Raw genomic sequence first — 16,531 nt, 5'->3', positions numbered from 1 at the left:
GCGGCCCTGAAGGAAGCTGCTGTGACTAAATATGCCTGCACATTTTTGACAATCATCTCTGAAGGTTGCGGGTTTCGTAAATCCTCTCTTGCCCCACCGATAGTTGAGGCAGAATGGAAGGAGTAGACAGAATGGAGGGAGTACATACTCTCCCTGTATGTGGAAAACCGGGACACTGAGCCATGTGAAATTAACCTTATTATAGGTAGTAGTGCTGAATCTGATAGTTTCGGCCCTCCCTCAATGATTGAGATTGAGGGGATCATAAGGTCGAAGCAGGCTTTGGGAGCAATGGGCCCGATAAGGTCCCTATGGCAATAATTATACAAGAACCCCTGCTTTGGGCAAGGAACCTCTACCCGGTATTTTATTTCTGCTACCTAAAAGGTATAGTCATGGCATCTTGGACTGGGAGTGTCATAGTTCCCCTATATAAAAAGGGTGATAGCTCTATATATTATTGTCAAATAGCTCTGCTGGATGCAGCCAGCAAGATTTTTGCACACTTAACGTCCTGGGTTGAGGAAAACTCGATGCTTCCCTTGGAACAAGCAGGTTTTAGGAAGGAACACAATACTTTAGATAACATCCTAGTAATGCAAATTTTAAATGAAAAATATGTGCAGATCAGGGGTGGTGTGGTATATGCTGCATTTATAGACTTCTCAACAGCTTTTGACAGGGTAGATTGAAGGATCCTATGGAAGAACTTATTTAATTTGGGCGTTCCGGCAAATTTGCTACATTTGGTCATAGCCATGCACTCTTCCACTAGCCGTAAAGTTCTTTTAGGTGGAAAGCAGGGTATGTCTTCAGAATTCTCCACTAAAAATGGATTGAAGCAGGGCTGTCTGTTGATGCCGCTGCTTTTTTCACTATATATTCATGATCTGCCTATCGCTTTAGGGAACACTGAAGGCTTTCCACCCAAAATCGGAGGGTGCCTGATTTCCTGCCTTTTATATGCTGACGATATAGTGTGATTTATCTCACCCCGAAAGGTCTAAATAGGCGTTTGGCTACTCTAAATGATTACACTGAGCAGCATCACTTAAATTAATGGATTAAAGTCTCAAGTGTTATGATGTGTAGGGAAAAAATGACGTAAAAAATTTAACTTCTCTGGGGCCCTGGGTCAACATAAGCTGGAGCAGGTAAAAACATATTGCTTCTTGGGGAAAACCTTATCCTGTTCACTCAGCGACCAAGATCATATTCGTAATAATGTCAGTAAGGCTCTCCCTCAGGCACAAGGTTTAATGGCCTTTTATAATGCAGTTGGCTGCTGGCATTTTACTCATTTACTGACAGTTTATCAAGCAAAGATCACAGCCATTCTCTTGTACGCCACTGAATGTATAGAGATTTCCAAATGGGAGTTTTTAAATAAGTTAGAAGGGCAGATTTTACTACGCTTGGTTTCCTGTAATAACTTGGCATCTGTGGCAGCCCTAAGGCTTGAATTTGGTATTAAGAGTGCCTATGTGCAGGGCATAGTGGCGGTGGTCCGGTGGGCTTTTTGTCTAGTACACAGTGTGGAATTGACTCCAAGATATCTAGCATACAGAGAAATGATTGGTGCTCTAAGAGAAAAAAACATAGTTCTTCAGAAATTATAACTTTGCTTTGCAAATGCTTGAGTTCAACTCTGACCTTACTTTATCTTTACCGCCCTTTTTATTTAAAAAGAGGCTATAATGTGTAAAGGTCTCTCGCTGGACATCGAGTTCTGTTGCCAAAAGAGGAGACTTGTGGTCCTAACTAAATCAGTGATCTTTAAACATTCTCAACCATACTTAACTTGGAACTTACCACATGGGGTGAGGCGCTTCTATATTTTGTTGAGAAAAGATAGGCTGCCCCTCAAAGATTTAACCTAAAGTGGGATGGATCTTCCAAAATCTGAATTATGTCAGTTGGGGGTGCATGATTTTAAGCATGTGCTATTTGTTTGTCCCTCTTTAGCTACACTCAGGAAAAAATGGCTAAAACCGCTTTATCTGAATTTTAACATTCATTCAGCAGGATAGGTTTGGGAATCAATGTATAATCCACCAAATTAAATATTTTGATTTAGGACTTTCAAATTTTCGAAGTCACTTTTAATGCTATATTGATTTTATCATTCATTGGAGGATTTTATATTAATGTATTTTCCTAATGAACTATCTTATTGCACATCACAATGCACTTTATAGGAACTGCACTGTGAAACAAGCCAGAGGGTTTGAGATTCGAAAGCACTTTATAGTAGTTTTTTCTTAGGATTGATGCAGTTTATATTTCAAAGCACTGAATGGTAATGACTTTGTGATACATGGTTGTTGGGCAGCAATTTGGAGGTATTGAATTTTACAGTTAACTCATCTTTTGAACACTAAGGTAGATTTTATCCCTATTTTATGTATTGTACTTTATGAATCTCTTGTGTATGTTGGACCTCTATGGAGTTCCAAATCATGAAATAAATAAATTGAATAGAATTGAAATTAAATTAGGCCTTTTGCTGAGAAGGGCTGCTACTTACTCTTCCTTTAGCACAGCCATTTGGTACCCCTATGTGAGACCAACCTTTTGTCTTTCCCCTGATTACTCTTCAGTGAAGCTGATGACAACCAGAAGCAGAAAGCTCACACCCTTGTGTGCCTCTGTTGTGAGTGATCCAGCATTACGCCTACCTAGCTGTGAGGAGCATCATTCTACACAAAGGCCCTGTCCGGAGAGCAGCCAGGGACACTTGAAAGGACAATCATTGTAAATCGTTTTGAAAGTGCAGACAGTGTCTCTTCATCTCCTGTCTGCTATGACTCTATATAAGTGTGACCCACTGACTCACATGTTCTCCCAGTTCCAAGTTAAAATACTTTTCTTCTTGAAGAGAATGCACTAGGGTGGACAATCAGTTAATTTGCTGCTGTATGACTGATAAGTCCTGAGCTGGAGCACCTCAACACTACTTTCCTGAGAAACGTTTGATTTCCCTGCCATGCTACCACAGAGTCAGGTGCTGAGGGGGTTGTATTTGGCCATGTTTAGAAGGCCATATTAGGATGGACCCCTGGACATCAGAAGCAAATGACCCCAGCCCTCACAGTTGAGGCTCAGTAGCCCCTCCTTGCCCTGTGTCCACCAAACAGTGAAAGACACATGTCATTAAGGATCAATTATGCATTTACATGCAGAAAGGGGTGTGGGTTTGGCTGTGTTTGTTTTTCCTTAAAACATAATAAATGAAATACAAACAGAACATCAATTCTAGTCTGCAATTAGAGAGGCAATGGTTTATATGTTTGCGTAGTGGCCTTAAGCACCTCATGCATTTATTTACCAGCATACTTACCTTTCTTTATAAACATGTTGATGAATTCCGTACTGGCAAGTTCATGGAGTGATACATTCTTAATGAGATAAAACTTCCCCATGTTATTAATGGTGTTTTTAAGACCTTCAGGAAGAGACCCACATTCTGGAATCAAAAAGGACACCTGTTGATAAGCAAATGGGATTTTACTGTTTGTGTGTAAAAGGTGAACGTTACTTGCACAAAAATGTCTCATGGATCAGGAATCCTTTACCAAAATAACACAACCTTTAATTTTTTTTAATTATTTATTTTTCCTTCAGAGGCACATTAGACAATATCATAAATCAGGATAACGCATAACCATACTGAATATTTTATATACTGCACCAAGATCTATATAAAACATGAAATATAATGCACACACTTAATTGTTTTATATATATATATATATATATATACACACACACAGAGCTTAAAAGGGAGATTGAATAACATCAAGCATGTATAAGCTAGCATAGACACAAATTAATCCCAGGGCTTAAAAATCTTGACCCAATACCAGACCGTATAGCAAATACATTTGTTTGCTGTCTTGACGCCATACATTCTTCTAAGCCAGTATGAAAAAGAGAGGATTTAGTCCTTCATTTTTGCAGTGATAGTGACCGTGCAACCAACACAGAGATAAAACCAGTTTTTGATATCTCATCACTATCCCCCTCATTAGATAATAACTGAGCAATGCTATATATATGTAGTGCAGAGTTTGAATCAGTAATTGAGATTCTAGATACTGAAATATTGAAGACCAAAAAGTACCTGATCTAGAAGATCGCCATATAATTACACCAGTTTGCTACATCTGTACATTCACATCAAAAACAACTGTAGGAGCACTCTACGTTATTTAAAAACTGAGGGGTGCGATAGATTAACCATTACAAATAAAATTGAATTGTTTGAAAACTGGCACCCCTTAAGAGGAAAAATTTAACTAACTGATTTTATTCCACACTTCAGGGAATAAAATATAATCTTTCTGTTTCACCCGTTTGGTAGAGATGTTTAGTAATATATCTATTTGATTACTATGCTTAAGATATATTTCCGTGTCCCCTGGCTTTCTTGCTACCTGGTGTTTGATTTAATTATTAACCAATTCCTTATACAAGTAAATCAGACTAGAATCAGTATTTTTCAGTGCGAGGTATATAGCATTAGATGACCACTGTAGCCAGTTTTTACCCACGCTTACTGTTTTTTTTTCCAATATCTATCCAAGTTTTTCATCTATCATTGATCAAAAATTCCAGGACTTCTGTAAACAATTTACCTTCCATTTGACAATAAATATGTGATTGATAATACCTAGATTTCCAAGTCCTATATCTTGGAGATAAGTTGTACTTTTAATGTAGGGCGTGAAATAAGTTTAATATAACTGAGCTTACCTTTTAAAAAAAAAAAAAAAACTTTGATGTCATATTCCACACATTTTGGGAAGATTTTATTAATCCAAGAATAATACAGTATTATTTTCATTATTCCATTAGCAAAATGAACATGAGAAAAGTACCCCCTTAACTCTAAATGAGTATTGTGCAAAATGTTCATGGTAATAAATGTTCCAACTAAGATGCACTAATACAATAGTAAGTCAATATAAATAGCTCACTGACCATCTAGGACTAGAGCCTCGCTACAGAAAAAGTGCAATCATGGATTCAATTTAAAAAAAATGATTACACTATACAAGGTGTGGCTGAAAATAAAAGTTAAATAGAAGAAGAATCGTTATTATGAAATAAAGAGGCAGAGGCTTACATTATAATGTTTTAACTTGCTGTGAAAGAGGTTTTTAAATAAGATCATAAAGATCCTCTACATTATCAGAGAACTTGATCCCCAGATAACGTTGTGGTCAAACATAAAAGTATACTCGAAATTCAGGTACTAGATTGTTTGGAAGGCAACTACAGAGATGTATTTCAGTTTTAGATTTATTGACATGGAGCACAACAGAGTGGGGGAGAAGCACACAAGGGAAACAGTGTGAAAAAACATGTACTCAGAGTTTAAACAAAAAGAAAAAAGTAGCACGTGAAAAAGCGAGCAGTGGAAGGAAATAGTAGTGCACCCAATGCTCGTGGGAAGTACAAACACAAGAAAAAAGGAAATCTTCAGCTAACTGAATAGGAAGCAAGCAAATGAGAGTGTCTATGATGGCAGCTAACAGTAAGCAATGGGTGGGTTTCTAAGCACACAGTCAAATAACAATGGGCCATATGTATAAAGTTTCCCATTTATGATTCCCAAATAGCGAATCAGAAGAAATCGCTATTTGGGAATTGTGGGAATCGCAAAATGGAATGTACAAAATTTTGATTTCCTATGGAGTCTCAATCGCTATTGGAAAATCGCTATTTAGGAAATCGCTATGTTGCAATTTCCTAATAGGAAATAACTCATTTTACAAATATGGGCCAAAGTGGTCGGAAGTAAATTATTGAAAAGGATAGTTGTTGAAATTCTTGTTCATGTCGGTAATTCAAGCTAAGCGCACAACATATGTACAATTTCTTTTTCCTTATATACTGTAAATAACATTTTCTAAACCATAAAGACAATTATGTTGAAATATGAATTTACTACACATAAGATAATAGTTTTGTATGTATTTTTATTTCTGGCTTTCCTGAACGTGCTTGCAGATGTTCAAATATTTCCTAAATCCTACGCTGCACTTACTCTAGGTATAGGAAACCTATGCGCTTACACCCCTTTAGCATGTGTCACAGAATATAAAATCCATTTTGAAGCAAATTCTCCACCTTTATCCTCATTGTTTTAAACCATGCCAATCTGTAAGCTTGATTATCTAACTATAAATCCAACAATCCCCACAGCAGCATACATATGTATTATATGTAATCTGTGATGTCACTGTGCCCTACAGCAAGAAAGGGTTCATATACAAGTCAAGGATTATGTGTTTCATCAAGGGCACATTTTGAGCTAAATTGCCCCATGACCTCCAGAATTATCAGTCACAAGCAAGAAAGAATTGGAGGATGTGTTGAATAAAATCATCTGCAACTTTGCTGTCTTTTTCATACTGACCGTCAACTGGTTCTCAAGACTGACAAATAGTCTAAAAGGACATCTATAGTAGTTGGTCTTCAAGAAGCAAAAGGAATTTAAAAATGTCTAGCTTTGTCCATGGCCAGCAGAGAGTAGTGGAAGTCCTTCGTGTCCAGCGCCAGGAACCCTGCCCTTCCAACCACCCACAGACACTCTGCCACTGAACTCTGAGCAGTAGACCCCGAATGCCGCAACAACTGCTGCCTCGCTTCTCCTCTCTCAATGGAAGGGCCATTCACCAGCCACTGCTGTTTCTTCACCTGCAACTCAGGACCACCTGCAATCACAGATACCTGGGCCACTCCCACTTTGTTGACAGCAACCCTCCATCCTCCTGCCCCCCCTCAAGGGAACCTCTTAGATGCCTCCTGCTCAACACCCGATCTCTCTGCAAACACACCACTGAAGTCTGGGACACCATCACTACCCTCGCTCCTGACACGATTGTCATCACAGGCACTTGGCTCAACCCCTCTTCTGCCACCAACATCACCACCGCAACACCTGTTGGCTACAAGATGGCACACCGAAACCACACCAACAAACATGGTGGAGGCAATGCCATCATCCACAAAGCAACAATCCAATGTACCATTACTGAGGATGACATCACCTGACCATGGAACATCTCAATGTGCAAATCCACACTTGCGAAAGACCAAACATCAGAGGCACCCTCGCTTACGGACCTCCCCCAGTACCACGCACCAGTTTCTGTGATGCCAAAGCACTGCATCTTCCTCAGAGACCTCAACTTTCACCTAGATTACCCCACAGATACTACCTGTACCAACCTCCTGGAACCCATGAGCAACATCAGCCTGACCCAGCTGGTCACTGACCCCACATAGAGTATGACACACACGGGACCAGAGTTTCACGGCCTGCAAGCGTCAAACACAGCCGTTCCACAGAACTCACCTGGACTGACCACTCCATCGCCCACTTCACCATCGCAGGATCACCATGCTTAGCCACTATCCCCACCTCCCCTCAGCACCCCTCTCTGCAACTAGAACAAAGAAACAGACCCAAATGGATGGACGCCCTCAACATCACCTAGACCGATACAGCAACTAACCCAGAAAAAGCAGTCTAGAACTTAACCACCTGGATCACCAATGCTGCTGACCAAGTGCCCCCATCAAGCCAGGACCTTCAGGGCCTCAAAACAAGCCAGCTGGTACAGGCCAGAACTCAGGACACTGAAACGCAGCTGCAAACTACTAGAGAGAAGATGGTGCACCAGCAGAGACACCACAGACCGTGCCACTTTCAAGTCCGCCCTAAACAAATACCACCAGTGCAGCGACTCAAAGATGCAAAAAAATACAAATAAAGCCCTGACAAACCGCATTGAAACAAGTGGCAAACACACCTAGGAACTCTTCAGCAATTTTCGACTGGATGCAGGGTACTACTTTGCTAGCCAAATAGAGTATCTTTAAATAGATAATGTTGTTTGATGGAACCACCCATGCCATTACCACGCAAGTCTTTACCACAACTATCCCTTTTCCATGCGTGCACGCCTTGACAATGAAAATGTGAGCCCTTTAGTATAATGCCTATATATAAATATATATATAAAAAAAAAATATATATATATATATATACATAAAACCTACCGGCAGTAGCTAGGACCATGTTTCTATTGAAAAAGCATTTTTTGACTCACCTATATCTTTGGCACTGTTTGACGAGTCTTCACAAAATGTTAAAAAAAAAAAAAAAAGGGTTCCCGAGAATCTTGTATTGTACAAGTTTCGGGGTGATCCATCAACCAGGGGACAAGGAAAAGGGGGGGGGGGTCAAAAAATGTGTTTCCGATTATAATTTCCACAGGGATTTTTAACAATACTACAGCCCGAACTGCTGGACGGAATTATACCAAATTTAGCAGAAAGCTAGCTTTTGGTCCGCCCAGAAAGAAGCTTTTTTGTTGTTTGGTGTTAATACATTCAGTAGTTTTTGAAATATTAAAAGAAATATAGATATCTAGAGGTGTGAAGGATTCACAAATAGTCCTGATCTTGTACTGAGATCTGATTGGCTGCCAACACTTCAACTGGAAAGTGTTGGCAGCCATCTTGGGACTCGGTTTGGTCGAGTACCGGAAAAAAGGATTTAAAAAAAAAAAAAGGGGCCAAGGTAGGGACACCTTGACCCCTTAGCTCTGGTGTTGAGGAACCTGAGGGACCCCGCAGGGAAAAAAAAAAAAAAAAAAGACCTTTTTTTAAATGCTTGCCACAAATTCGCTGCACATATTAAAATAAAAAAAAAACAAGCACAGTGTCCCATACTTGTATTTAGTAAAGCCCCAGGTGGGCCTAGTCACAGGGGCATATAAGAAAGGGGCAACAGGCGGGTGCAAGGGGCCCTTCTTGACTTATTTATGCCCGTGGACCTACCCCGCCCCAAATTATTCAAATAGTAGGCAGGGGCCGCATGACTGCCACAGGGACAAACACCTCACCAGGGAAAAACCTTTTAAATATAATATAGGTTTATAGTTAATATATAGTTGGGGGCCCCGTGGACCACCAACTCCCTGTGGCTAACATTGCATTATATGTGGGGGGGCCACAACAGAACACCCTCCCCCACCCCTCGGCAGCCACAGGGAGCTCCCTGGGGCAACTGTTTAAAAAATAAGGGAAGCTGACCCAGGTAACATTGTATTATATGCTGGGGTACGTGGACATCCCTGCAGCCCTGTGGACCGCCACCTACCCAAGGCAATTGTTTCAAAATTAGGGGGTGGCCACTTTGCCCCCCCTCCCAGGCACCAGGGGCCACCACCTCTACAGGGCTAAAATAAAATAAAACAAAATAAAATAAAATAAAATAAAATAAAATAAGAGAGGGGGTCCGTCACAGAACCCTGGCCTCACCACTTCCCCAGGGCTAACTCAAATGTTGGAGAGTCCGCATTGCCCCCTCTCGTGGAGCCAATAATGGCACTGGGGGCCGGCTCCTGCTATGTGCCGGGGTGCCCACCCCAGGGACCTAGCTGTTGCTCTGACTTAGCAGGAGCTTTGAATTCTCCCACCAAGTCAGAACAAACACCACAGCGGGCGGCAGTTCTCAAAGTTTTATATGTCACACTGCAAAGTACTAATCCTTATCCTCCTTGCTAGGATGTCCAAAGCCACCATTGGGAATGATCCAGATGCATTCTGGGGCTTTTTTTTTTCTTTTTTTTTGCACCTGGTTACCACCTACTCTCTTTCAATGGTAATAGTATTTCCTAAATGCCCATTTCACAATTAGGAAATGCTATGTACATGCAGTTAGGAAATTGCAAATAGGAAATCCATAATTGCAATTTCGTATTTTGTGAATCGCAAATTGGAATCTCTACTGGGTAGAAATCGCATTGTGCAGCGCCACATAGGCTCTTGTACATTAGAAAAGGCAGTTTTGTATTTCTTAACAGCCCGAAATAGCAATTTGGTCCATTAAGAAATGCAAGTCCCTTTCACACATATAGGCCAACATGCCTTGTAACAGAAGATGCATGCGTGGTCCTAGGTTAGACCTCAAAAGTAATGTGAGAGAAAAAGAGTGGCACAATGAGAGCTAAAGAAAAAGTGAATAAAAATGAGAAGTGAAGAGGTAAAAGACAGAAAAAGTGAGAATGACACAAAAACTGAGAAAACACATGAGCAGGAAAGGAAAGAGCAAAAGTGATTCAAAGGGAAAGGGTGAGAGTTGTGTCTAAAAAGGATGAAGCGCAGAGCTAATAAGCAGGAAAAATGTGAAGAGGAGAGTATCCAATAGGCTGACTCCTCAAAAAGACTCAATGAACTGGAACATTCAATTGAATGTACAAGTCAGCATGATATGCAACAACTGTGTCTCAGTCCTAGTGGCCTTTTAGATACAGATTAACTTTAGACTGAATGTGCTCCCGGTCGAACCACATCTGGATTCAATGACTTTCACAATACAACTGGGATAATGTTATCCTATGGGAGGGTTAAGCTCCACAGTATTAAAAAACGAATTTGGGACTTTCTCATTACCAGGACACATAACCTTTAATTACACAGCCACCTGACCAATGGGTTAACTAGGCGCCACACTAGTGATGATTTTAATGTCATAAAAGGGGAGTTTAAGGCTTAGCAAGGGGTTTTAAATGCCATGTCGACATGGCAACATGATACTTCATTCAGACTGCAATGGCAGGCCTGGGGCATGTTTAGAGGGCTACTTAAGTGGGTGTCACAATTAGTTCTGCAGGCTCAGTAGTAGTATTTAACTTAATGACCCTAGGCACATATAGCGCCCTTTACTAAGACTTAAAAGTAAATTAAATATATCACTTGGGTATATACCAATCAAGCCATGTTTTAGGGAAAGAGCACAAGCACTTTAGCACTGGATAGCAGTAGTAAAGTGTACAGAGTCCTAAGGCCAACAAACATTTATTCAGAAAAAAGTGGAGGAAAAAAAGGCAAAATGTTTGGGAGCTATCCTGCAGAGGATCATTTCCAACACATTCTATTCTCATCTCCCCAACTATCTCTTCTTTTTAGTTTCATGCATAGGATAACAGCTGCCACCAAACTTTAGTCTCCATCTTTCTCCTACAACCACTACATGTAGTCTTTCCACTTATCTGCATGTCCCCATGTAGCACAAAACTGGCCAAAAGGTAGCAGTGGGCTGCATATGGTCAAAGACAATAAAAAAGTCAACAAACATTAGGAGAGGAAGATGGTTTGTGGACGGTTGATACATTGTGGTGTAGTGTTCAAGCCTTTCCTAAACTGAAGCAGCATTTGGGTTTACCAAATGGATACAGGGATGCTGTTCCAGATCCTGGATGAATAGATTTAAAAGGCCTGTTGTCTTGTTTTTCTTTTTTACACTTCTTAATGTGCATTCTGATGGTGTCCTGGCTGTGGGTGTGCCGACAACCACCAGAGATGGTGAATTTGTCTGCAAGGTAGGTGGGGTGCTCGTCATGCCGTTGATTTTGAAGATAATGCAGGCTGACAGGGAAGTCAGACCTCATCTTGATGGAACTCCTTCATCTGCCACTGAGGGATGGATGGACTCTGATTTACTCTGCATATTCATCCAAAAACAAAGCTGCTTTCTTTGTTCAACACTTCTAATTTCATTTCACTTTACCAAATTTATTGCCTGTAATTTTGAATACAATACTTGATTTCTCTCTGTCTTTTCATAACCAAATTGCATCTGTGACATGTCCCATTACTCTACACTCTCCTATTCATACACTGTATTCCTTCATTAAACTGTACACATTACTTTTTCTTTATGCCATCTTCATTGGTTTCCTGACTGCTATTAATTTGAAAGTCTCATCTACTGTTATTAAATGTCTCAATTCTCTGGCCCCCACATTTCTAGCAAATCTAATTACTCAACACCAACAAGCCAGCAATCCCCTTTCTGCTTCTCTTGCACTGATCCACACCAACAGCTAGCCTGAGCTGTATTCTGGTTCAGTCAGTTATTCTTTTGGTCCATGAACTTTGGGATTCATCGCCTAAATCATTTTCCGTTTCCTACATTTACCTTGTTTAAAATGGTTTGAAAGATAATTTACACCTTTACCATGGTCACTCTTAAATTGTCTTAGTGATGAAATGTGTTTATCTGGATAACAAATTATTAGTTTAATATGTTTGCACTGAAATATACTGTAAAATTGATGATGCATTAAAGCGCTATAAAAAAATAAACGAAAAAGACCATCCTTAACATGTGTATATTTCTCTTCATATCAAAGCCCATCACACACACAGCTAGTCGTGGTATAAAAGTGCTCAGCGTTTTCTTATTCTGGGCCTTCTACCACAAGCAGTTATCAATCTCTGGAATAATAGTGTGATTCCGAGCATAGGATGGGCATCTCTGAGATGTGGTGGTTTTGTGTGTGACACAGATTCTGCCTATGCATAGCAGCAGTACATTTGTACAAAATGAAACTGATATGCTGATGTTTGGACATCAACGACGTCATTATGAGTGGTCCAGTGTTTGGTAAGAAATTCTTCTGCCCTGTAAAATCCAACTCAGAGGGCCTGGAATTTACTGGATGTGATAAGTGGCATATATCACAAGACTTTCAACAGTAATAGTAATTGGAAATAATATGTACATTCTAGTGCTTAGTTCAACAAATTCTGCATGTACTGGTAATTACCAGACATTTTTACAATGCTAAATTCTGAGATTCTTTACTTGGTGAAATTCAACTCCAAGGAGTCAGACTATATCACGCCCAGTAATTACCAACTGCAACAAAGCCTACAAAACTACTTTCAACAGTGTATTTAAAAATAAAAAAAATACAAAAGAAGTGCTTTTAATGCAAATTATAAGCCTTTGGGGGCAACTGAATTTGTTTCATGAAAATGAAAAACTTGCATTAGATAGCAAACAGTATTTTCAGAAACTGGAAAGCTGATATTTGGGAAACAATCAATATATATAATTAGGCTGTATATTTATGTGGTAAATAATCCTACATTTGGGAGACTAATTGCTGATGTTGTTAAATTAGAGTCAGAGAACAATGGCTGCAAGCTGCAACTGTTCTTGTATAGATTGTTGGGAGTCTTCCTTCATACCATTTTCCTCTAACCCTTTTCAAAATTTAAGATCTATTCACCTGAAGCCTATCTTTTTCATGCCTAAATTATAGGTCATTTCATCCGTCAATTAACTTTTCTAACATGGAACATTAGACTTATCTAACAAAATACATAAAAAGGTCCACCATCCCTTATAGACGCTGACTGGACATTGTGTGGAACTGAAGATGCTGCCCTTCTCACAGTGCAATGACAGCAACACAATGAATTAGTGCTGCAGGTCAAGATCACACGGGAAATAAATATGCTGTTCAGTGAGTTACTCAGGGGTGGCTCCTCCGTTAGGGCAGGGGAGCGTCGTCCCCCCCACCAGCAGCAGAAGCTGCAAAACCTTTAACAAACTAAATAATGATAAACCCTGTTTTTTAGCATTTCCTTTGTTAAACGGGCAGGGCCAGGGGGGTGACGAGCAGTGAGGGGAGTGCACTGTGCACCACCCTCAGTGTACATGTATGTCTGGCTGGCTGTCTCGGGCCGGCCAAACACACATGAGCAGTAGGCTCTCTCCAGCCAGCTGACCAAAGTTTTTTTTTTTTTTTTTTTAAATGATATTTTAGACTTCCCTCCAACCCTCACCCAAATGCCCCGGGCACTGCACCCGCCTCGCCCCTTATGAGCGAAGCGAGCTGCGACTGGAGATACCAACTGACATCTGTAGTCATCTGCATGTCACACATGTGAATTGTGGTACGGCCAACAGAGGAGTACATCTTTTTGAGGTTGGTAAAGTGAGTAACACTAAGTTAAATAATAGTGACACCCATTACTCATACAGAAATAAAAATACAAATAGTTAATTTGTGTCAAAGAACTGCAGAAGCTTATGTGAGTAAAAGGAAGGGGGGGTTGCTGATGAAAGTAAAAAATAAAGTGTAACTTTTTGGGCAACAGGAGCTTTCATGGTGCTCAGTATCAGGCATGATTATAACTCTCATAACCATTTTTTTTAATTGTGTATTTTGACGCTTAGTTTTATTTGGTCTAAACTATTAATCCAGTACTGCAATAAAAGGACAGAAAAGAAAGAGCAAAGCAGTACACAAGGTATTTTCCTTGAAGTCATGCACTTGCAGTCCTGAGTCTATAAGGAAATAACTCCTAAAGTATGAGAGTCCATTTTTTTATTGTATTATTTTGTTTTTTGGTTTAACACTTGGGGCAGCTTGCGTTTAAGCCTTAAAAACATATTTCACAAACAATATAAAAGGTCAAATGTATCAACTGATGAGTGCTGAGGATTATAAAATTCCCCATGGCTTGTGATTTAGCCTTGTGGAACCTGACAAATTAGGCACAATGTGAATTAAAAAAATAAAGAAAGGGATTTTTATTGCACTTCTCTGATGTAAGAATAGGTCAATATTTTCTATTTTCAGGTTTCTACCGACTTGCAATACATTGGAAACCCCTACAAAGCTATACATTCCTGAAAACTAGACGAAATTATGATTTTATTAAGGGGATCTAAGTAAACCCACAAGCTTTTACCAAATAAAATAATCACGGACTTCAGAAAAATTACTGAGCTGTTTCCATAACTAGTTAAGCTTGACAGGAAATTCAATTTTTGAATCCTTAGAAACTTCGGCATCCCTTGAACAATATGCACGCAACTTGGGATGAAAATAGGGTTTTGGAGGATATCTAAGATACTGTCAAGATCTACGCACATTAGAATAAAGGTTCAAAAATTATGATGTGGGTCCTAAAATCACATTTCACACAACAGAAGAGGATTTCCCATTGGAATTTATTTTGTTTGTGTAATTCTAAAAGTGTTAAATGGATTGTCACCAAATGTTAAATGTTTGGTGGAATTTTCTTACTTTGGTGAAAATTCATTCAGCCGCTTCAGATACATAGGACTAAATGTAAGGTTCAAATATGCATGTCAAAGTATTATATGCATAAATCATAAAAACAAAGGTTTGTCAACTAAAATTGAACAGACCAATGAAATGAAATTTAAATTGCGTTTTTTCTTTCTTGGGGTCAGCATGGACAAAGTCCAATTCTTGGTAGAACCTAGTAACACATCCCCTGACATTCGGCCATTGTTATTATTTGAAACAAATATGAAAATGCACACAGGGAGTATAACACACATATCTAAGTCGGTGTGGTCAAAGGCCTTTCCCTGGTGGATTTTGTTTTCCAAGTAGCTCTTTATTCGTTTTTCGTATAACTTTATGTAACCAAGCAAGCTGAACAATACACGCACAGCAACATAAAAGATAAGTAATGTAAATTTAATATCAGCACATTAGTATACATTGCTCTTTTTATTGATCACTGCGGTGATCCCAAAATCACAATCTTGGCACTAAACAATATAAACTATAAGCAATCAATAAACATTTAAAGACTTTCAAACCCCCTTCAATCGGGTTTATTCATATACTTCGGTTTAGCTTGGCTGGGAGAATGACAGCATCCCAATGAATACACACGATTATCCAGTAGTGCTTGGTCACCTGCACAACCCCTTGTGGAATAGGAATAGGAATACAAATCCCCCGACAACTCCACGAAGGATCATGTGGCGTTTCCAATTACAAAAAGCTTTCACTATTTCTCATGCTCAAGAACACTTGTTGAAACAAGAACACACAAACACAAAATAAACAGCGAACGTTTCTAAATCAAAACGTATAATTGCCAACAACATTCGCACAGTTTTGGAATCAGTGAAGCCTATGCCTTATTCGACCATGAATAAAATTACACGAACACAAACAACAACCAAGTACATTTTGTGGGAGGTCCAGTTCAGAAATTCCTAACGTTATGGGCATAGATCTATATCCACCGGGTTCTTCTATGTGCAGAGTTCTCGATCCAGAATGCATAGAACTATGAATACGTATTTCGACATTTTAGGTGCAAATGTTTAAGTGGCAGAAAAATGGAAAAAAGCTACTACGAAGTGGGAGAGCAAATGAAGAAAATAAGGAAACATACAGGGAGGAATCGTCAGTGGCGTAGCGTGGGGGGTGCAGGGGGGGCCGGCCGCACCAGGTGCAACATCTGGGGGGGGGGGGGGGTCTTGAATTAAGTCACATATTATACGTGCCCACTCACGGTTACTTCAGTCTTAAAAATGTATAAACTATTAACCCAAATAGGGCCATATATACGTTTATACATTGCAGACACCAATAGAAATGAGAATACCAGAATGAAAGCTTAACAGACAGTCTAAAAAAAATGTACATTTGCAAAATGGGGTGAAAGTTGAAGGGGTTTGGCTGGAACCCCCGTGAAAGACTGTAGGAGGCTGGCCTGGTTTTTAGTGGGGACCTTGGTTACGTACACCTTATACCAGGTCCAGTTATCCCTTATTAGTGAAATGTAGTAGTGTTCTAGCAGCTTAGGCTGATAGAGATAGCTGTAGCAGAGCAGCTTAGGCTGATAGAGATAGCTGTAGTAGAGCAGCTTAGGCTGATAG

The 16,531-nt window shown here is 39.8% G+C and overlaps 1 protein-coding gene across 2 annotated transcripts in view; it reads right to left on the bottom strand.

Moving 5' to 3' along the window:
- Nucleotides 1-16,531, bottom strand: part of RPP40 (ribonuclease P/MRP subunit p40) — a 384,234-nt gene that overhangs the window by 297,224 nt on the left and 70,479 nt on the right. For both annotated transcript variants that reach the window (XM_069217495.1, XM_069217502.1), the window contains exon 2: nucleotides 3,341-3,485. In XM_069217495.1, coding sequence (XP_069073596.1) covers nucleotides 3,341-3,485 — 145 coding nt within the window. The remainder of the gene's footprint in view (nucleotides 1-3,340; nucleotides 3,486-16,531) is intronic.

The sequence above is a fragment of the Pleurodeles waltl genome, chromosome 2_1 (assembly GCF_031143425.1).
Source record: "Pleurodeles waltl isolate 20211129_DDA chromosome 2_1, aPleWal1.hap1.20221129, whole genome shotgun sequence".
In the NCBI taxonomy this organism is placed as follows: domain Eukaryota; kingdom Metazoa; phylum Chordata; class Amphibia; order Caudata; family Salamandridae; genus Pleurodeles; species Pleurodeles waltl.
Note: the sequence above shows the minus strand (reverse complement) of the source record. Positions and strands in the feature narration are given on the sequence as shown.